Genomic DNA, 20,785 nt, shown 5'->3' with positions numbered 1-20,785 from the left:
ATCAGTTATTACAAAATCAGCATCTCAATAGATGCACCGTTAGTACTTCTTCTCTTTTTTTTTTAAATTTCTGACAAATTGTATACGACCACCATCCAATTTTAGTAGAGGATCAAGATTCTACTTCTACTCTTCAAATATACCTCAACTTACTGCAGTATTTAGCTTAGAACAGATAGTTTGAGCAGAACGAGAGAATATTGTTCAACTTGAGCAATCCAGAAATATTACAGCAAAAAGAAGCACGAAGGTGCAACTATCATAATTTGGCATAATTGGAGAAACAAAATCTTCTCCCTGATGATTATATCTGATTTGTGGATGATCCTTCAATCTAGATTTGTCTGCAATTGTGGAAAATGGGGGTGGGGGAAATGTAATGTGATATAATTAAGGAGATGCTCTGTGCACTTACTGACAATATGGGGTAAATTTTATGTCTGCATGCTGTTGTTCAGGTATAATGTGATCATTTGTAATATCAAATTGAAGAGACTCTCTAAATACGTCAAAACAAATTATTCTCCATACAATGCCTTGCAAAAGGATTCATAACTCTTTCACATTTTTCAATCCGATTGATCTTGATGTTTGCAAAGAAGAATGAGGAGAAACTTCAGTTTCTACATGTGCAAATCGGGGAGCGACACCGAATGACTTGGAGGAACTAAAACAAAAAAACAAAACAAAAAAAATCAACTTCAGTTTTCTGAGTATATACAGAAATAAAGCTGGTATACTTTCCTGGAAGGTTTCAGTCACAGTCCCAAAACTACGCGTTATAAGCGAAAGACTGCTATTTAGAATGGTCTTTAGTTCAAAGTCAGAAGATCAAAGATGGGAAAAACCCCTTGTGACCAATCTGTTAGAAGATTAAAGTTATGAAGAAAACTCACATCTACTTCTCTATCCACAACCTTTAATTGAGCTGCACAACAGTTTAAACATCAATCTGACAGGTCTTCGGGTTCATTCTTTGTGGGACATGCGTTTTATCTGAAGGGTGCCTGGAAACAACAGCCGACAGTGTGAAACATAAAGACGGAGATGAGGGAGGCAAAAGGAACATTGAGAGTTTCCGACTTACTACACACGTTTCAAAACGTTTTAAACAGATCTTGTCAGAGATTTCTCAAAAACACACACACCACTAAGAATAACAGAGGCTTTATGATCAGTCATATCGTCTTTCATCAGCGAGCCCACATGAAAACGTCAGTGTCTACCTGGTGAAAGTACCTCCAGCTTCTGCAGGTGGAGCTGAAAATGCCGTCGAGTCACTTTCAACTGGTTGATTTTTGCTATTTCAGAGGCACCGAACGTTGAGTTACAGCAGCACCGTGAAGTTTTATTCTTCATAGCATCACCAACATGATTTTAGCAACAATCTAACGTCAGTTTTAGCCATGAGAAACATCACATATAGATTTAAAAAAAAGAAAATGTGTCTTCAATTCATTCAATTTTTTGAATCATTTTGCTTTATTTTTATTGACTGCTTCCGTTAAAGCTTTGTGCAACATTTTGCCACGTCGATGTTCTCGTTTCGGTGTAATTGAGCAAATTTTTAGGTTAAGAGTTGACTTCCACAATCAAATCTCTCTTTACCGATACTCCCAAACAAGTAAACGTTTAATAAATAAGTAATTTAAGAGCCCAGCCAGGAACATTAAGCCTGTGGACAAACTGTGGGTCGTAAAATAGATAGAAGTGAACTAAAAGTCATCAGAGATGGCTCTGAATAATTCATATATCCAGTGAGGCCCTCTCTGGTGGGAAGTGATGGGTTTAAATGGGACATTTTTGTTTACAAGCAACGACAGAAAAAAAAAAAAAAAAAGAAAGAAAAAAATTTGTCATGGGTAAGAACATAGCAAAAAAAAAAAAGTCTCTAAAAAGGTGAAACTTTGTGCTGATAACAAATGAATGAACGTTTCCACACTACATAGCTCCAATAACAGTTAGCTACACTCGTATAACACTCTTTTGTTTACAGTCATGCTCTGGGCCAACTTTTATATTAAACTGCTCAATAACTCTACATTTATTACAATAACAATAGATTTTTTTTTCTTTTTTAAACAACGGGATGTGAGACCAATAAAACTAAGGAAGACTACATTAAATAGTTTTGACTATATATATATATATTTTTTTTTTTATCCCTTTAACCTTTTAAACTGTGGTTTCATTCTCCAAAGATGTGCTTCATAAAGGGCACCAATTAAAGATTGTTTTAGGAATAATAATAATAAAAAAAATAATAAATTGTCAGTCACTGCACTTAACCCTGAATGAGAACAACAATGATCAAGAAAGGAGCCACCTCTGCGTCTCTGTAAGTCTGTTCGGGTCGGGTGCATCGGTACAGATAAAAAAAACAACAACAACAAAAAAAAAACATGATAGCATCTCAGAGTTCTGTCTTACATCCTTCATCTGGTATCAACGGTTAGATCCTCAGTAGCAGCACCGGACGTCATTCCTCCCTTCTGTCGGTGCAACGTCGCCCCCTTGTGTCTGCATCCCCCCCCACTTTCCCTCTGTGTTCTGAGTGCTTTAGGTCACCATTGAGAACACACACACACACACACACGGAGTGTTTGAACCGTTTTACCTCCGTCTTCTTCCCTACCCCGCCCCCCGCTCTACTTCCCCTCCGAGGGCTTCTTCCAGCCCTCGCTCACGGCTTTCCCGTTCACGCTGCCCGAAAACGTGGAGTTCTTGTGGCGCAGCAGCCAGGACGGCAGCAGGCTGCGGGGCCTCAGCTGCCGGGGCGACGCCTGAGAGAGGCGCACCATGCGCGGCGAGCGCCACACCTTGATGGTGGAGTCGTCGCTGGCGGACAGCAGCAGCTCCTGGTCGGCGGGGCTGAACGCCACCGAGTTCACCACGTCGTCGTGCGCCAGCCGCGCGAGGCAGATGTTGTAGTGGCGGTCCCAGATGTAGCCGTGCTTGTCCTCGGCTCCGCTGCCGGAGGGAGTTTGTGGAGGGAAAAAGAAGTCAGCGGAGCTACAGCCAGCGGGACGAGACTGAGCTTGGGAAAGGCATTCATTACGAGCAGAATCATCGAGGTGTTCTCGAATTATGTTCACACATAATGAGGCTGCGATGCATGTCACCATATTCCAGATTCTTATTTATATATGTGTCTTTAAACGTCGTAGCTTTATCTTTTCACATCACCATCAACCAATATATTGTTGTCGGTCTTTCATATTAAATTTAGGGCCGAAACGATTAATCGTGATGAATCGATAACTGAAATAGTCGTCAACTAATTCAGTAGTCGATTCATTGTTAACTGGAGCAAACAGCCTCATGAACAGAACAGCTTAATCAGAGCAGTGATTAACTAAAAATGCATACATTTTGCGTACAAGATAAAAATAAAAACATCTGTAAATATGCCCTACACAAAACTCATCAAGTGGCATAGTTTTGGCTTCAATTTTTATAAAACATTTCCTCCAAAGAATGATCAGATTAGTCCTACAATGTACTGACGTTGAGTCAGGCAGAGAGGGACGAGCTTTTCACATGCTGATGTTAAAAGTTTGTTTTTGTTTTTTTAAGAATGCTACATTTTTCTATTATAGGTGAGAACATTTTTATTTTCTCACCTATAACAATTTTGGATCAAAATTGTTTAAATGAAACATCTGCGGAATGTGCCGATAATTTTATCTGACTAAATCGATTAATCTTCAGAATAATCGATAATTAACATCACTGTTCGCTGCAGCCCTCCTCCGCAGCGTGACTAAATGTGAGCACTTGCGCAGCGTAAAACGTCCGTCTGCATCCTACCTGGCAACGAAGTCCCTGCTGACATCCAGGAAGATGAAGAAGCACTCGTCGTTGGGCGTGAAGGCCCGGTGGGCCCGCAGGCTTCTCCTCTCCTCCCTCAAGCTCTTCAGGTCGATGACGTGCATGTCTATCTCCTCGGCGATGGGAGGCGGGGACATGGGATCTGAGATCACGCATCCCTTCGGCCACGCTCGGCTATTTACATACAGGTACCTGACCGACGACAGCAGGAGAGCCGGAGTCAGAATCACCCAGAGGAGAGCAGCTGACACAGGCGTCCGCTGCGTTTCCGACTCATTTCTGGCCGCGACGCCACACGTTGTGTTGTCAAAAAATAAATAAATCGCAGATTTTTCTGGACTTGACTTCATGTAGTTTCAAAAATTTATACAAAATACTAATGGTCAACATGAATTTATGGAAAGAAAAACAATGAATCAAGTCTATAAATCCAAAAACATTTCCCGTGTTTATTTAGCTTTTCTAGACTTATCAAGAACGTGAAAACTACAGATAAAATCCATTTGTGGAGAACCAAAGCACTGGAGTAAAAAAAAAAAAGAGTACTCCAGATTTCCAGTATGCGCTGTTGACTACTGTACCTGTGGTCAGGAGAAAGGCCCATTCCAATGATGTGGCCGTGAATGTCAATAACGTGGTCCAGTGAATCAAAGAACTCCTCGGAGCTCCTCTCCTCTCCGAGCACGGGGCCGGAGGTGGTCATCTGGTCGGGCTTGATGCGCTTAATGCCTGAGAGGAAACCAAACGACGGCATGAGGAGACCGAAGCTTCGGTTGGTCTCAGCGCATTTTGAATAGTCCTACCTATCTGGTGGGGGGAGTACGTAAGGCTGCCGGTGGTGAAGAGTAAGTATGTTTTATCCTCGCCCTCTCCAGGCTCAGAGGGGTCGATGAGGCTGGGGTCGGGCGCCTTGGTGTAGGCTCTACCCATCATCTGAGCAACCTGGGTCTCAATCTGCAGCTCCCTGGCCCCCACGTGTTTACGGCTCTGGATGGGAAGAAAGAAAACATCAGAAAAGATGACAAGAGGTTTTATTTTAATTTTTTTTTAAATCCCTAATTAACCTCCATCGTACATGAATGACGTGGTCCAGGCCGGATATCGTGGGCTGGGGGGTCCGTGCGGACGAGAAGCCGTGACTCCTTCCGTCCGTGCCGCATTGCTCCTCGCTCTCCGCCTCCTCCTCCTCCTCGCTGTCCGAGGCTCCCAGGTCGAACAGAAGAGGGTGATGCTGATTGTCCTGCTCCGCTTTCTGCCGCCTCGCCTGAGACTGAGCCTCGTAGTCCAGCAGCAGGTCCGGGTTGTCGTGGCGGCGGCAGTGCGCCACCATCACCGTCCGGATGGTGCTGGCGTTGATGTTCTGGATCTTGAAAAGGCGCTTCACGACGTTCACGTTCTCGGACTCGATATCCTGGGCGACATAAAGAAACAAACAAACGAGGATGACATGAGAAACCGGTGGGTTTTTTTTCTTTTGGGGGGGGGTTTTTCTCCACCAGTTCAGGCAAATCGACCTGGAAAGCCTTGTTGAGCCAGAGCACCGAGCAGGACGTCATGTTGCCGATCCAGTGCAGGTTCCCCGAGATCAGGTGCGTCTCGTTCAGCCAGCAGCCAAACACGTCGTACGGTTTGTTCCTGACCCGCGACAGCAGCGTGTAATTGTCTGGAACGAAACGTTAGAAGAGCAACGGTGAGATTCTTAAACCTTAAACCTCGATAGATTCCACTGGAATGTTACGTTAACAGGCCGAAACAACGCAGTGTAGCGGAAGGTAAAAAAAAAAAAAGAGAAAATTATACATGACTTCAATGTTTGATTTACAAATAACATCTTGATGAGTTTTATGTGTGTTTTTTTTTCCAGACAAGTTTTTATGCAACACAACCTTTCCTGTTTCAAATTCTTGCGACAAATTCTCAGTTTGATTCCTCTCATTACTTTGACTAGGCCATTCTACCCTGTGAATACACCTTGATCTAAACCGTCCCATTGCCGCTCTTCGCTTCAAAAGGTGACGTTCCACGAATGAAATTTGTTTTCTCATTAACTGTGACCAGTTTCCACACAGCATGATGCTGCCGCCGCCATGTTTCACCAGGGTGATCGGCAGAGTTGGTTTTCTATCACACATGGGTTTTGTATGATGGCCAAAGCGTCTAAAACTCTCCCATAATGGAAATATTTGTGGAGTGAATGAATGACAGTCGTCCCGTTGCCAGAATCTCAGAGTAAAACGGATAAATGGAAATGCTAGAAAAAGAGGAAAGTGAGGTGCAATTTTCCTCTTTTTTCGCCTAACAATACTTTGTATTGGTTCATCTAAAAAGATACCAAAAAAAAATACATTGAGGTTTGTAGCTACAACATGGCAAAAACAAGAAAAAGCCTCATTAATACGTCTGCAAGCCACTGTACTTCATAACTTTAGTGAGGCTAAAGTTAAGGCTCACTATGTTAATGCACTATGTCTAAACACGTCAGCGCGGTTAGAAAACTCCTACAACGAATTCATCGTAAACCCAAAATCAATCCCCACTTGGCAGCTGGAAGCCGTGCGGGAGTTTTTGCCCATGTTCCTACCCAGACTAATGACGGCAATTTCCCCAGAAGACGAGTGGTGTGGTCCCAGGTAGACGCCGGATACGAGCAGCAGGGTATCGTCTGGGTTAAACTGGGAGAACTGGGTGTAGCCCCAGTTGAACTGACGCATGCTGGTGCTGTGCACCAACGAGATGTTTCCATCCTGCCGCTCCGTGTCCCACAGCTGAAAGAGAGGTTTAGAAGAAAGAGTCAACTGAACAAGGGGAGAGAGAACATTTGGTTTGAAGCATCCTGAAAATGATCTGAAAACTGTTCCACAATTAAAAAAAACAAAAAAAAAAGGGGCTTAGTGAGCGTTATTAAATTTTATTAAAAGTCAGGTAGGTTGTTCTCAGGATGTTCTGCTGATTTTCCCACATTTCAGGTCAAAGTGAATATTAAAGGCTCTTAAAATAAACAAGAAATGCAAAAAAAAAAAGCAGAGTACCTTGACTGTGCAGTCCTTAGAGCAGGAAGAGAAGCGATGGCCCCTGTGAGAGAAAGCCAAGTGAAGCACCTGGTCACTGTGCTCCCTCAGCGTCTGGACTTCCACACACGGGATGCAGTCATATAGACGCTTGAACTCCCTGTACCACGACACGGCCGCTGCACACAGGCCCAGAAACGGACAATCATTTATTTATTTTTATTTTTTTTTAAAGCACACATCTTCAAAACCAATGCGGACAAAACTACAACAATCACTCTATCAAAACATACACGGGTGTCGAGGAACGGAGCGCGGTATCCGGTAGTAACTGTAGAACAGCTCCCTCCACAGGAACTCATCTCTGGAGACCGCCTGCCACTGTCTGCAGGTCAGGCCGGCTCTCAGCACGGCATCATGGGGCAGGTGCAGGAAGATCTCCAAAACCAAGCTGTCCGGCAGAACTGGATCCCAATCCATCCTAACATCCTGGAACACACGCAGCGCTGTGAACAAGAGCTGTCCTCTTGCAGATTTTTTTTTTTTTTTGTCACTTAAAGGTTTCAGATCAAACTAATTTTAAAATCATAACCACAAGGTCCGTAGAATCGATAAAGCACCTAAACAGAGCCTGACAACAACAAATAGAAAGCTACACATTCTACCTCCACCTAAAGAGATTCATGAAAAGATAAGAAACGATGTCATCGTTTCCCAGACTGGAAAGAGTAAAAGCGTTTTTTTAATCCAGCACAGATTTCTTTTGTGTTCTTAATGTCAATTTCTACATTGGTAATTTCAACATTATCTCTACTCTTGTAGGTATTTCTATGTTTTTTTTGCACTAGTGGAGCTGAGGTGCTCAAGTTATGCACTTTCTAACTTAATTTTTTTTTTTTTTCTGTAAATTTGCATCAAACGTTTGTGCTTTACATTAGACCATAAAAACACACATGGTTAACAAGTTAATAAATGTAACTAAATTTTTTCATGGAAAAAAACCAAACCATACATGTTGGTACCTTTAGTCGTGAATTCTTAGTCAATCAAATTACCTTTAAAAACAGGAAAAACTTTGGAAATCTTACAAATGAAAATATTTCTCTATATTGCCTTATATGTTTGTCCACGTCTAAAATTGCTGTGAATTAAATGCGAAAGGAACCGTGTCTGTTTCATCTTTCTTACTGTAAAAATGTTCATTTGTCATCTTATTTCATCTGTATAATCTCTTAACATTGAATAGAAATGTATACATTTTTAGTCCGTTTTGTGGTGAATTTAAAGCGCTACTTACAGCCTGACAGCTGTTGCATTGCAGGCTTATTTTTGAGTTTTCCCTTGAAGTTAAAAACTTTCCATAAAAACAATTAGATGTTTTTTTTATGGAAACAATTAGACTACATAAAGTCGCTGGTTAATACATAAATTTACATAAATTGTGTTAGTATAATTATTTTTACAAACTGTACCCATAATCCTCTTTAAAGTCACGAGAAAATGTTCAGTTTTCCTTTCCTTCTGAAATACAGATGACCGAACAGAGACATGTTGGCGACAAACACAAGTTACTGATTGTGCTTAAATTAAAAAGATCTACTACTAACAAACGTAACAATATATACTGGTATAACTTTGTGGATTTTAGCGCTTGTTAATTCAGAAAAAGAGCTTAATAAGCAGCTAAACTAACAGCTCAAGCTAGCGCTGAACTAGCTAACCGGTTGCAGAACCAGTTAGCTGTTAGCTAACGTTTGTTTTCAACTTTGGTCGGATAAGATTGACACTTCAAAACAAAACTTTACTCACATAAACTAGTGCTAATGCTCAACGGGCTCATCAGCTTCCATTCATATAAATCTACTGACACAAACTGTCACCTACCTGCTGGATGAAAGGGTGTTGAAGAGAAACAAAATACAACTGGTTGCTAACGCTACAGACTAGCCGCAGAAAAAAAATGACAACAATCTTCTAGCAGCGGCAAGACTCGATTAGCTGAATACAGAATAATCGAACACGGTTAAATAAACTCAATCGACTTATTGTCTTTCTCTGTCGGGTTTATGCTGTTGCAAAAAAAAAAAAAAAAAGTGCTACCCTACACATTTCTTCTGCTTAAGTATTTCAGACCATCCAACAAAATTAAACATATATTTTATAGGCCAAAATGTAAGTAATCACTGAATCTAAATCTGGTTCTTTCACTCTCCCAAGCAAATGGCATTGAATTTGCAAAACTATATGATTGGCATTGAGTCTTTGACATTACTGTGGTGGAATTTTGAAGTTTACAGAATTGCTTTTAAATTGAACAGTTGTGTGGCTTTCCAGAACTGATCTTGTGTGTAGTTTCTTTGGGCCACACAGAGAGAATTTGCTGGTGTGTTGTGGATTATTGTCCTACTGCATACCACAGGCGTTTAAGGTCACCAGCTAATGGCCGGATATAGTCCTTTATGATTTTCTACAAGCAAAGCAATCCAAGACAATCACAAATGCTGTAATGTTGTTCGGTTATGTTGTGCCAAGTAGAAAAGTTCCAAATTTGTCATGTCACTTCACATAATATTTCCTAAAAAGTCATAAGGGGTAAGTCCAGTCTTTATTCTGGACTTAAGAACACACTGCAGACTAATTTGCTATATGCTCATGGGCAGTATTCTGTTCATGTGAAATCATTGGAGTTGATACAAAAGTATGTGTGCGTGCGTGTGTGTGTGTGTGTGTGTTGTCTCAGGGATATAGCTAAATGCAAAAGACCTGCTGCATTAAGAAGACATTGAAAATACATCAATGCTCTGTTTTTCAGCTCCAAAATCATAATAAAAGCAAAGTTAACGTGGAATGTCATAAAGCTTACTGTAATGACCAAATAAGTAAAGCTACCTTTGTTTAGTGTAACTATCGTTGAGGTAGGAATATAATATAATATCCCCATCGTGGGATAATATTTCTGTGCAACAGCAGCAAAGTGACAGGGAATAACAGCAAACGATTATGTTTTTATTTTGATAACTATTATGAACGTAACTATGGTTACAGAACGCAGTCCCACTTGAAAAGGTCAACAGCAACACAGAAAAAAGATTTAAAAAACACTAAATTTTCGCTTTGTTTGATAAGGGAACACGGTTAGTAACTTTGGAGTATATTTGCGTAACTTTAAATGTTTATGAAAAAACCTGTCATTAGTTGTGTTAATAGAAAGAACTGTACTTATGTAAAGGGCTTTGCATAATAACATTGGATGATGCGAATGATTGCAATTATTAGGATGAATGCTATGTCTTTCTTTTGATATTTTCATCTCCTATGGTTCATAAAATATTCAGCTTTGCGATCATCTTTTAATTTCAACATATAAGCTGCTCTGCACTAGATGATCTAAAATCATTTTTCTTTCTGCTTATATTCTTCAACATATGATAAGTAGAACGTTTTGCTTTGAAAGAGGATTGCAGACTGTTTCTGTTTTTTAAAGGTTTCTGCTTATTACATTTTTTTTCTTTCTTTCACTCTGCATTGATTATATTACTGTACGTCAGTATGCTGGTTTTTATTAAATCATCATTTAATCATCTGTTCTTGCCTTCTCACCAGACACACATGCAGGTTGTAGTCAGGGAGAACGTTACAGTAACTCTATCCTTCCACTGTGCTCCTGCCAGCTCTGTTTACTGACTCGCAGCCACCTGGGGACTACAAAAAAAAAAACCCTGGGACTGAAAAACTGCTTTGTCACCGTCTTCTTGTGTCAGTTCACTAACAGCTGCTAAGCAAAAACAAGGAGCCGAGCTTCAAGATAAATCCTGAAGGAAGGATTAAACGATGCTGTGACTGATCATCTCTGGTGAGTTTGTTTCGTTTATGCCAAATTGTTGTGTGAAAAGAGGAATTCATTGTGCAGCGTTTTCCTTTTGCTACTCCATGTCTCAAGATTTTAAAGATGCTTCTCGGTGTAGAATCATGAACAAATACTTTGTGCGAAGGCTGACAGGGATGCTGTCAGGTTACCATTTTCAACGTTATTTCATTAGTGTGGCGTCTGTCTTCCTTCAGGAGTGCGGCATGTTATTAACTGGATAACCTCCTGTTGTTGCTCCAATGGGAGGGAGGAGACAGTTTCAAGCTGCCGGTGTCAAGGTGCCCTTCATCCAGCCTCGATTTATAAGAGCAATTTGTATGTTTATGAGTGAGCTAATTAATACGTTTCTCTTTCTGTACAGGGCAGAAGGTGTGGACGGTCAACCGTGATGAAAAACCCTCCCATCAGACTCTTCCATAACGTGTCCCACTGTATCTACTGTTGCTAGGGCATTCATGTTTGCATCTGCTTCACCTAAGCTCTGGGTTGTGCTGTACTTGTACTAATGATGACTTGTCTGAAAACTCCTGCTTCAGGAAGCTGGACAATGTCTGACAGCTCACAAGTACACAGCACTCAGTCCACAGTAACATCCTAACATCCTGCCATATGTGGTAAAAAAAAAAAAAAAAGAAAAAAAAAGTGACTTTGTAAGCCCACTTTTCTGACCTACAAACAGATTAAAGAATGATGCGGATCGTTTTGTTGTCTCGTTTGAGTCTTTTTAAGTTTCTCAGAGCGTCAAGTTTCTGTTTATCTTTTCCGAGGTGTTTGTCGCCATCGTGTGGATTTAATGAGTAATTGCAGGCGGTGTTCAGAAAAGTGGAGGAAGAATAAAACAGCGATGTATTGGAACCAGAGAATCAAACCTGTGAAGTGAAGTGTGCTCTCAAAAAGCAGAAGAATCTATAAAAATAATGATTTCAGGGCTGCAAGTAGAACAGACAGGGATTTTATTTTTTCAGACCATATGTATCCTCTCTATTATTTTTAAGTTGTCACAACCTTTCAACCTCCCAAGTTACCAAGGATATAAGGGCTGAAAGTGGAGTTGGTGAATTCCAGGCTTATTGAATTTTTTTAGAAGTTGTAATAGAATATTACTGATATTATTTTTCCTTTGATATTATATTATTTACACTGGATTATATGCAAAGAATTTAACTTAATTTAACCAATATTATGGCTTTTATTTTAACCACCCACTGGCACCAAAGAGAACCTACCGTCACATTTATTTATTTAAATAAATCGAATTACATTTATTTATTATCTCAAATCAAAATTGAGAAAGGTGACCAAACATAAGAACTTATGATGTAACTAATTTCCATTTCTTAAAAAAAAAAAACTTTGAAAAACAACTTTTACATATACCTTACAATAAATAATTATTAGCTTAATGTAATAGTTTATTGAATGCAATAAACCAATAAATGATTATTGGTTTAATGTGATGCAAATATATATATTTTACATAATTTTCTTTTTGTTGTTGGTCTTATCTCAGTTTATGTAGATTTGAAAAGTGTCTTATGAGGTTATACTTAAATCAAATAAATTATTTTCAAATAAATGTATATGTTATGTAAATTCCATATGTTAGAAAGTTTCATTTAATTTCAATCAGCGACACTAATTCGTTTTTCATGTAATCTGATTACATTTGGTTTTCTTGGATGTCAGTTATTTCTCAATTATCACAACTGAGTTTCCACTGTTTTCTGAACAGTCGACCATTTAAATCACATCTCATTTATTTAGAATAGAAGAAGGCACAAATGTATTTACATTCACATGATACAATTTTACAATTACACAAATCTCCATTCTGTACAGGTTTAAAGTGACCATTTATATTTTACAGTGGAAAAAAACAAAACAGCTTGACCATCGTGGAATTTGCTCAGTAAATCTGACTGAACGTCATAAGAACATCTGTCCGGAAGTTCAATACATCATTTGTTCGTTTTGTCTCACTTTATAAGGAGAAAACAAAACAAACGAATCAACGGGGGAGGGATGTAGTTAATTAATTTGCCATAATTTGCTCAGATAAATCTTAATGTCTGCATTCTGACCACATGATGGCCAAATGTGAAGGGAAAAAAGAAAACTTCCATCGAAGATTCACAATTACATCAGCGCTTCTTTACATTTCCACCACAGCTCTAAGTCGAAAGTGCGTCGTTGTTCCATGCCACGGCCGGACCCGGTGTGCGCTATCATAACACCATGGTGGGAATGTGGTGGACCAGAGGCATCTGATGCTGCATGGCGGCCATCTGCGGTGCAGGTGGAGGAGGAGGAGGAAGAGGAAGAGGAGGGGGAGGGGAAACCTGCGGGGGCGCGTCGGAGGCGTGCGCCGCAGGTTTGTGCCGTGCGCTCTTCTGGTGCGCCCTCAGGCCCGCCAGCTGGGAGTAGGCGCTCTGACAGACGTGGCATTTGTACGGCCTCTCGCCGGTGTGCAGGCGGACGTGGTTCCGCAGCGTGGACGACTGGCTGAAGCGGCGGTTGCAGAAGCGGCACACGAAGGGCTTGTCCAGGGTGTGGATGCGCATGTGGGAGCGCAGGTTGCTGCGGGAGTTGAAGCCGCGGTGGCAGATGACGCAGCGCATCCGGCCGGTGGAGGTGGCGGCGACGGAAGGAGGAGAACACGACGAGGGCCCCTCGGTGGAGTGGGCGTCGTCTGCGAGGGGGAAAACAGCGGAGGCGACGAATGAAGGCTGAAATTTGCTCTCGCCAAAGAGTCCCTAAGAGGAAGAAACTCACCATTCCTGCTTTTCTTCTGGTGTTCTTCGTCCATCCCAGGAACTCCAGGAATCCCCAGGAACGTGTTGTGCGTGTTCCCATACCAGACAAGGAGCTCCTGGTCAGGCGGAATGGTCTGAGGGAGGGAGAGATATAAAAAAATATCAGCGTTTATCATTCCTGTTTGATTTCAGAAATAAGCGTTCAAGGTTAGCTGAGGTATAAGCGAACTTTGCGGTGACTCTCACAGAGAAACAAACTGTGTGTGCCGTGGTGAGTGTCAGATAAAAATCCAAACACTTAAAGATAAGTTTCCAAGTATTAGGAATTTTTCTTAATTAATTTATTTATTTATTATGGCTTCACAGTCAACTGGAAGTTAAGCCAAAAGCAGAGCCGATTTAGGTCAGCTCAGGTTTACTGGAGGCCCTGACTGAGCTCAACTCATCGTGAGGCTCACCTCCACTGCTTTGTAGAAGATGCTGCTGCCGATCTGCACCACCTCCAGGTTCTGCTCCTGCTCGTTCCGAGCGCACTTTATGTAGGTCATCCAGCTGCGGTGGTCCTCCTGGCTGGCATCGATGAAGTACCGCACCGTGCCGTCCTCATTGAACACCTGAAGAACGACGTGGATGTGTTACCGACGGAAAAATCAAGAAAAGAATTACTTCTTTTTTTTTCTTTTTCTTTCTACATTAGTGTTTAAAGCAGAAGCATCGCAGGACCCATTTTACTTTGACCCCGGACCCCAGAAAATATTTCTGGTGGCCCTGTAAAATTTCCAAAACAAATTTAATAAGAAAAAAAAAAAGACAGAAAAAATGCAACTGGAATTTATTTAGCTGAATTCGTATGTGCTTTCTATGTGTTGGATTGATTTATTTTTGTCGTTTGTTTATGACTTAAATCTTTGAAATGTTTTCAAATTACATTTGTGGTGAAATGCGAGCAATCTTGAGTTGAGCTGCTCTGACTCAGTTGTTCTGTTCAGTGCAAATAAATTGCAGTATCGAAATATGCACGATAAAGTCTGTGATTAACATTTTTTTTTAAGTGGAAATTTGGGATACTGTGCCCCAGTGAAGTCGCATGTGCGCTCACCTCCCACATCAGGTTGTTGTTCTTGAACAAGTCCACATGTTCGGGGGACAGGAGCCTCCCGGTGAAGGGGCCCATCTCTGTTCCGGCTTTGATCCAGGTCTTGGAGAAGATGCCCAGGCCTTCTCCCGGGATGGAGCTCTGGGCGATGATCACCTCGCTGGGAAGCACCAGACTGGAGAGCTTCTGCACCTCTACCAATGCAAGAAAAGAAAAGAAAAGAAAAGAAAAGAAAAGAAAGGAAAAGAAAAGAAAAGAATAGAAAAGAAAAGAAAAGAAAAGAAAAGAGTGCAAAACGAATGAAAAAAACACTCTGAATGAACGCTTTCAGTGGTGAAAGCAGCAAATGAACTGAATCTTATTTTAGTCACGAAATATGAAGCCACACCTCACCCTGCGTTTAATTCGATTATCTGGATGAATTGAATTTTTGTTGTTGTTTTTGTGCAAGAAACACCACCACCACCACCAACTCCCCCTTAAAGCTTTTTTTTTTTGCCGCAAAGAAGAAGAAGAAGAAAAAAAAGTGATTCTTTAAAGTTAAATTCAAAGATTCACATCTCAGAAAAGTGAGTCGGGGTTAAACGATCCTCTATTGCTCAGAGTCCAGCAATTTGTCATGCATCAGATGTGATTTTCATTACAGTTTTACTCGGGAGGGGAGGAAAAGAAAAAAGAAAAAAGAAAGAAAAAGGGAACGACTAATTCCAAATTCATTATCCTTTTTAGAACTTTGTCGCAATAAATTTGCGCTGAATGAGACGGGGGCTTGTTTAAAAGGACGGAGGAATTTCTGCGACAAAAAAAAATGGAAAGGCGATTAGATGGTTGACATGCAATGAATAGCATTAGATTTAGCCTTCACGGCGCATTATGCGAGGAACAGCAAATCTCTTAAAAGGAAGAGAAAGAGAAAAAAAACAGAGCCTCCAGAGTCTCTCATAGCTGCCAAGGGAGGAAAAGAGACTGTCCGGAGATTGATGAATGCGTGGATAAAAAAAAAGAAAAAAAAGAAAATGTCAAAGAAAGAAAACCTTTCCGTCCGAAACTTTCCCAGGTCAAGCACAAAGTTAACCAAATGAATTTAATGCTCCGCGTCTTTCAATCGGCGCCAGTTACGAGTAACAAGCCTCCGAGCTGCGGGGTCCGAGGGCTGAGCGAGGGTTAATGCGTTTAATGGCTCGAAATAAAAGCAGCAGGCAAAAAGAAAAAAAAAAAAGAGAGGGAAAGTGCGAGCAGGGATGAAATGTTGGAGAGGGTCAGCGAAAGTTCTTCTAGATTTCTAACCCGCGCAGGGATTGTTGGGTAAATTATTTATGTTGTTGTGCATAAACAAATCAACACGTTTTCTAGTTGACTTGAACTACTTTGCACAAAACGAAATGTATATTTTTTTTTGTCATGCTGTTGGTTTTGACGCGCTCTTACGCACGTCTTATTTCTTCTTCTTCTTTTTTTTTTAAATGGCAGAATTCAATTGGTTTAAAAGTGTAGTAAAAAAAAAAAAAAAGTTCCCGAAGTGACCCGGCGGGTCAGCCTCACCTCCAGCGAAGGACTGGGCCAGAACCTCAGCCGTGAAGGCGGTCTTGGGGCTGCTGCCGCTCTGCCGCTCCTCCGCCAGGTGTTCGCCCAGCACGTTCCTCCACCTGCCGTACAGGAAGCTGTGCAGGATGTCCGAGGTGATCACGTCCGACAGCGAGCGACCGGAGCACTTAAATCCGGGCTTCAGAGCCAGAGCGTCGGCGGGCAGCACGGAGCCCATCACGCGTGAGGGAGAGAAAGAGAGAGAGAGGAAAAGAGAGAGAGAGAGAGGGGAAGGAAGCGGTGAATGAACGGGGCTGGACACAGAGGCAGAGTCCGTCCTCCTCGCTCCAGACCGTGTGCGCGTAGGAAACTGCTGCAGCACCGGGCTGTGAGGGGTCTCTTTATATAAGTGGCTGGTGTGACCCCCCGGGGCCTAATTAGTTATTAACGACACACCCCTCACCATGTGGACCTGCCCGCTGCGGCGAGGCGCACCAACGGGATGGTCCGATGCAGTGGCAGAGGAAAACTTGGAAACATGCGGAAAAAAATTTATATGTTTATTTGGAAAATATATATATATATATATATATATATATATATATATATATATATATATATATATATATATATATATATATATATATGGCAAAACACCATGCACATCTTAAAAGACAAGACTTCTTGTTTTTTTTTTTTACTAAACATAACGAAATATGTGAATATAAACGTCGTTTCATTCCCTTTTTGTGCTTTTTTCGTTAGATATTTTTTTATTTGAATTTTTCCTTCATTTTAAGGATGGCAGTCAAAAAAAGTTTTGTAAATAGTTGTTGTTTTCAACCTTCATGAATTGTTTAAAAAAGAAAATAAAAACTCCCTCGTCCCCTTTTGTCCCCTCTGCTTTCTCTTTCTCAATCAAATACTTGTCAGGACAGTAAAATGTGTAAAAGACTGAAGTGCAAAACTTAATTCCTGCCATTTCTGCGTTTTTTACAAAAGTGTTTCAAAACTTAGAATTTCTAGAGGTAGAATTAAAACAAACAAACAAAAACTTTCAGTATTTTTCATAATCAGAAAGAGGAAAAATAAAATTTAAACTTCACCGAAGATTAAAACAAAGCAGATGTTTGTCCAAAGCGCAGTGGACTTTTTTTTTTTTTTTTTGTCTGAGAAACCTTTCTTTATAAAACAAACTAACTAGTTCTTATTATGATTATCATTATTATTATCATCATCATTATTATTATTGTTGTTATTATTTGAAGTGGGTCAGTGAGTCTGGGAGATGCTCGCCCATTTTCTTCTCATGCATTTCGTATTCATGCGCTGCTCATATTAATTTTTTGTGAGGAGTTAGCGCGCGAATAACAAGAATGGAAACAAGCCTTTATTTTCCCCCCAGCATTGTTCGCGTGAAGAGGAAGAAAAAAAACACAGAGAGAGAGAGAGAGAGAGAGAGAGAGAGAGAGAGAGAGAGAGAGAGAGAGGAAAACATGCAAAGCTGCTTTGACGTGGCGCACTTTTTCAAGCCCTTGTTGAGGTAAGCGGTTTAATATTCATGGGTGTTTCTGAGCCCCCTCTGTATTGTGGCAACATCTTAGATGAGTGTGCATTGATATATATATATATATATATATATATATATATATATATATATATATTCTCTACGTGTACATATATATTTATATATGTGGGCCCCTTTCTTTTTGCGTGGCCCTCTGTTTTTTTTTTTTTCCCGTCTTTTGCTCTCCTGCCTATTTTTCGGGTTTGATGGACTGGGGGCTAAATGGGCAGTTTTCCTTCTTTTTTCCAGCAGAGAGGACATCTTTATTCCATCCCCGGCTCACAGGTTTCCCCATTCAGCCTCCCTCCAAGTAATGTCAGGGCCCTGAAAAGTGCTGCAAATCAATCTTTCATGGTGTTTTGAGGGCAATTTGACATCCATGCACTCCTCTTTTCACTTCAACAACTACAAGGGGATTGTCCGGGAGAGAGAGAGAGAGAGAGAGAGAGAGAGAGAGAGAGAGAGAGAGAGAGAGAGAGAGAGAGAGAGAGATGGGCAAGTTTGAGCTCTGTTCTCTCTTTTCTCTGCAGGAATATGAACTGTGCGCAAAGTAATGGGAAAGAAGATATGGCAAGTAAACACAATAGAGGGAGACTTTTTTTATCCCCTTCTTCTTTTTCCTTGAGAGAAGAAGCAGAGATAGAGAAAAGGCAAGGTGAGTGACAGGGCACGAAAACAGATTACTGTGAAACAGCTGCTTTTTATGAGCGGGCCCCTCCTTCGTTTGTCCCCTCTTTTCCCAGATGAAATTTCTCCGCTCTTTCAATGGGATTCTTTCTCATCTAGATTGATTTACATTTATGGCATTCATCGCACAAATCCGAGGTAAATGGGTGGAGGGGGACGGGGAGAGGGAGGGGGGGGCGGAGGGCCCCGCCGGTGGTGGTGGTGGTGGGGGGGGGGGCGGGGGGGGGCGGCTTCTTTATTAAAGAGGAATTAAATGAGTTGAATTGGGGTAACGCATGGATTTGATTTGCTTATTTATGCATTAACCTGCGGCATTATGCGGAGCTGGTAAAGCCGCGGGCATGTCAGCAATAGCAAATCATCCCGCTTAGCTGCTCTATTGTAAGACAATTTGAGCCATTATTGTTGTCCATTTAAAGCCTATCAATTTAATGTGGATGATTGACAATTATTGCACAAAGAATGTGGTAATGGGGGGATTTCAAAGCGCTGGTGGGAAACCTATTAACGCGGAGCGTTTGTTTGTGGATAAATGGCGAAATTTTACGCTCATAAAGGGCGAGAGGTGGGGGGCAGGGGGTGTGTGAGAAAACGCTTGGGAGTTGATTGAATATTTACATTTAAGGTGATCTGAAAAGATCAGGTTTTAACGATGTAGTTTTGGGGAGTCATTTTGTTTAAAAACTCAAGAGAAAGTGCAGAGGAGGGAGAAAGAAGAAGAAAAAAAAAGAGATCGTTTCTGAAAGTTGCAGGGAAAACCACACTCCTACTGAGGGGAGAGCAGAGCAGAGCCTCCCCGGATCCTCCACGGTGTCATTAAAAACAGATTAAGGTGGCAGCCACACTGCGCTGGATGCTCAGCTCCGGCTTATCTGTTGCAAAGGTGAGAGCGGCGCACAGCCTCCTCTCCCTAAAGAGACCCATTGCAGCCCACACCACCACACCTCCCCCTCTGTGCTGATGGGCGTCCGGGACCGGACACCTGCTGGAGGCGGAGGTGCGCCTTCACTTACGCAACAAGGATACTGGATTTAAAAAATGAAAAAAAAAAAAAAAAAGTTTAAATCAGCTCGCTTTAATAGGAAATGTGAAAAATTTAAGTTAATTGAGCTGCCGAGTACAATTTAGAAAACTGATATTTTACTTTATAAAGAACATTTTTAAGTCCGAATGTATTGATTTTTTAAAAATTTACTTTTGTTTCATTTGTTCCGGATTTATGCCAGGCAAACCCTCATGTAAAGCATTTTTTTTCTTTTCTAGCTAACATTTTTATGTTTAACGGTGTAAAGCGATGGAGGAGGAGGAAGTGAAATCCATAACTGAATTAAAGCTGCAAAATGAAACAAAAAAACTTTGTTCAAAAGTTGTTTTAATATAAATAATTTATGTATCACTTCAGCATCCATATCAATATAAAAATAACTTAGAAAACAATTTTCTTATTTTTATTCAATTTGACAGATTTAACCTTTCCTACTTCTCATATAAATACACAAATTACTTTTGTTTTTAAAGTTGAAAAGAATAAAATGCATTTGGATGGCAGCTAGTGGAAAAAAAATCCTTCATTTTTAAACAGCTGCAACAAAAAACAATCTCTTAAAATGTAATGATAAAAACAATCTTGGTAGTTAACTTTTATTTCCAGCTCAGTTTGGGTTAACCTATAAATGCTATTTATTTTTAAATGGCCAATATGGATCCTCTTTGTTTTGGATACATGTGCGTTTTATTCAAAGCTGAGATTAAATTTTTAAACATGATACGAACAATTCCTCCAGAATTTGATGAATGATAAAGTATTTTATGATTCCACAAAAATAAAAAAAGTACACATCTAAAGACTGACAACCGGTCCATGGTGAATCCATGACTAGTTCAGACAAGCACCAGTCCCTCACACTCCTACAAGGATAAGCAGGGATAGATGCTGGATGAATGGAGAAGAGAGGCAAGAATATTTCCAAAATAAACACTGGTCCTTCGAAATGCAGCATAAACAAGTTTGTATGCTTAAAACTAAGCTTTCTGGCATCTGGCCATACATCACCAGACGCTACCAAACCTCCATCCATTCATTCATTTCAACTCTTCCCATTTAATCACCTGAGCAAATCCAACCGCTACTGTCCCTGAATCCAGAATCCCAAAATAAACCATGAAGTCCAGAGCGTGTCCAAGAATGTCCCGCAGCGCCAATAAGCGCGCCTCTCAACACCCTCCGCTACATGAAACGGCTAAAATATGAAGGCCGCCACAAAAGACCAGCAGGAATGACGTGTCCACGGGGACGACACGTCCAAGAGGAAAGTGGGGATCAAAACCGAGAGGTCGGATTTGAAAACAGCTGCACGGCTTCAAAGCAAGGGGGCCGGTGCAGGGCCACTGTGGCAGGAGCCACCCTGCTGAGGGCAAAGATGTGCAGTGACAGAAGAGGAAGAGGAGAAG

The 20,785-nt window shown here is 41.0% G+C and overlaps 2 protein-coding genes and 1 long non-coding RNA gene across 6 annotated transcripts; 1 reads left to right on the top strand and 2 right to left on the bottom strand.

Moving 5' to 3' along the window:
* Positions 1–902: 902 nt before the first annotated feature.
* Positions 903–8,866, bottom strand: fbxw5 (F-box and WD repeat domain containing 5). Of its 3 annotated transcripts, none has more exons than XM_008424332.3 (10): positions 8,724–8,866; positions 7,133–7,328; positions 6,861–7,018; positions 6,413–6,596; positions 5,346–5,494; positions 4,907–5,242; positions 4,635–4,818; positions 4,413–4,560; positions 3,811–4,023; positions 903–2,970 (listed from the first exon to the last, which is right to left on the bottom strand). In XM_008424332.3, the coding sequence occupies exons 2-10, from the start codon at positions 7,317–7,319 to the stop codon at positions 2,649–2,651; spliced, it is 1,881 nt and encodes a 626-aa protein (XP_008422554.1). In that variant the 5' UTR covers positions 7,320–7,328; positions 8,724–8,866; the 3' UTR covers positions 903–2,648. The 3 variants fall into 3 exon arrangements, with proteins under 3 accessions (XP_008422554.1, XP_008422555.1, XP_008422556.1); XM_008424333.3 differs by lacking the exon at positions 8,724–8,866 and adding an exon at positions 8,649–8,716; XM_008424334.3 differs by lacking the exon at positions 8,724–8,866 and adding an exon at positions 8,312–8,552.
* A 1,000-nt stretch (positions 8,867–9,866) lies between these two features.
* Positions 9,867–11,409, top strand: LOC103473818 (uncharacterized). 2 transcript variants are annotated; one of them, XR_535071.2, is made up of 4 exons: positions 9,867–9,973; positions 10,511–10,692; positions 10,902–10,985; positions 11,069–11,409. It is a non-coding gene; the product is annotated as an uncharacterized LOC103473818 (long non-coding RNA). The 2 variants fall into 2 exon arrangements; XR_535072.2 differs by having other exon boundaries at positions 10,443–10,692.
* A 1,037-nt stretch (positions 11,410–12,446) lies between these two features.
* prdm12a (PR domain containing 12a) lies at positions 12,447–16,650 on the bottom strand. The gene is made up of 5 exons (XM_008424335.3): positions 16,099–16,650; positions 14,560–14,750; positions 13,919–14,074; positions 13,480–13,594; positions 12,447–13,396 (listed from the first exon to the last, which is right to left on the bottom strand). The coding sequence occupies exons 1-5, from the start codon at positions 16,316–16,318 to the stop codon at positions 12,933–12,935; spliced, it is 1,146 nt and encodes a 381-aa protein (XP_008422557.1). The 5' UTR covers positions 16,319–16,650; the 3' UTR covers positions 12,447–12,932.
* Positions 16,651–20,785: the final 4,135 nt, after the last annotated feature.

This window comes from Poecilia reticulata, chromosome 12 (assembly GCF_904066995.2).
Source record: "Poecilia reticulata chromosome 12, P_reticulata-male-v2, whole genome shotgun sequence".
NCBI lineage: Eukaryota > Metazoa > Chordata > Actinopteri > Cyprinodontiformes > Poeciliidae > Poecilia > Poecilia reticulata.
The sequence above is the reverse complement of the archived record's forward strand: the minus strand, read 5'-3'. Positions and strand labels throughout refer to the sequence as shown.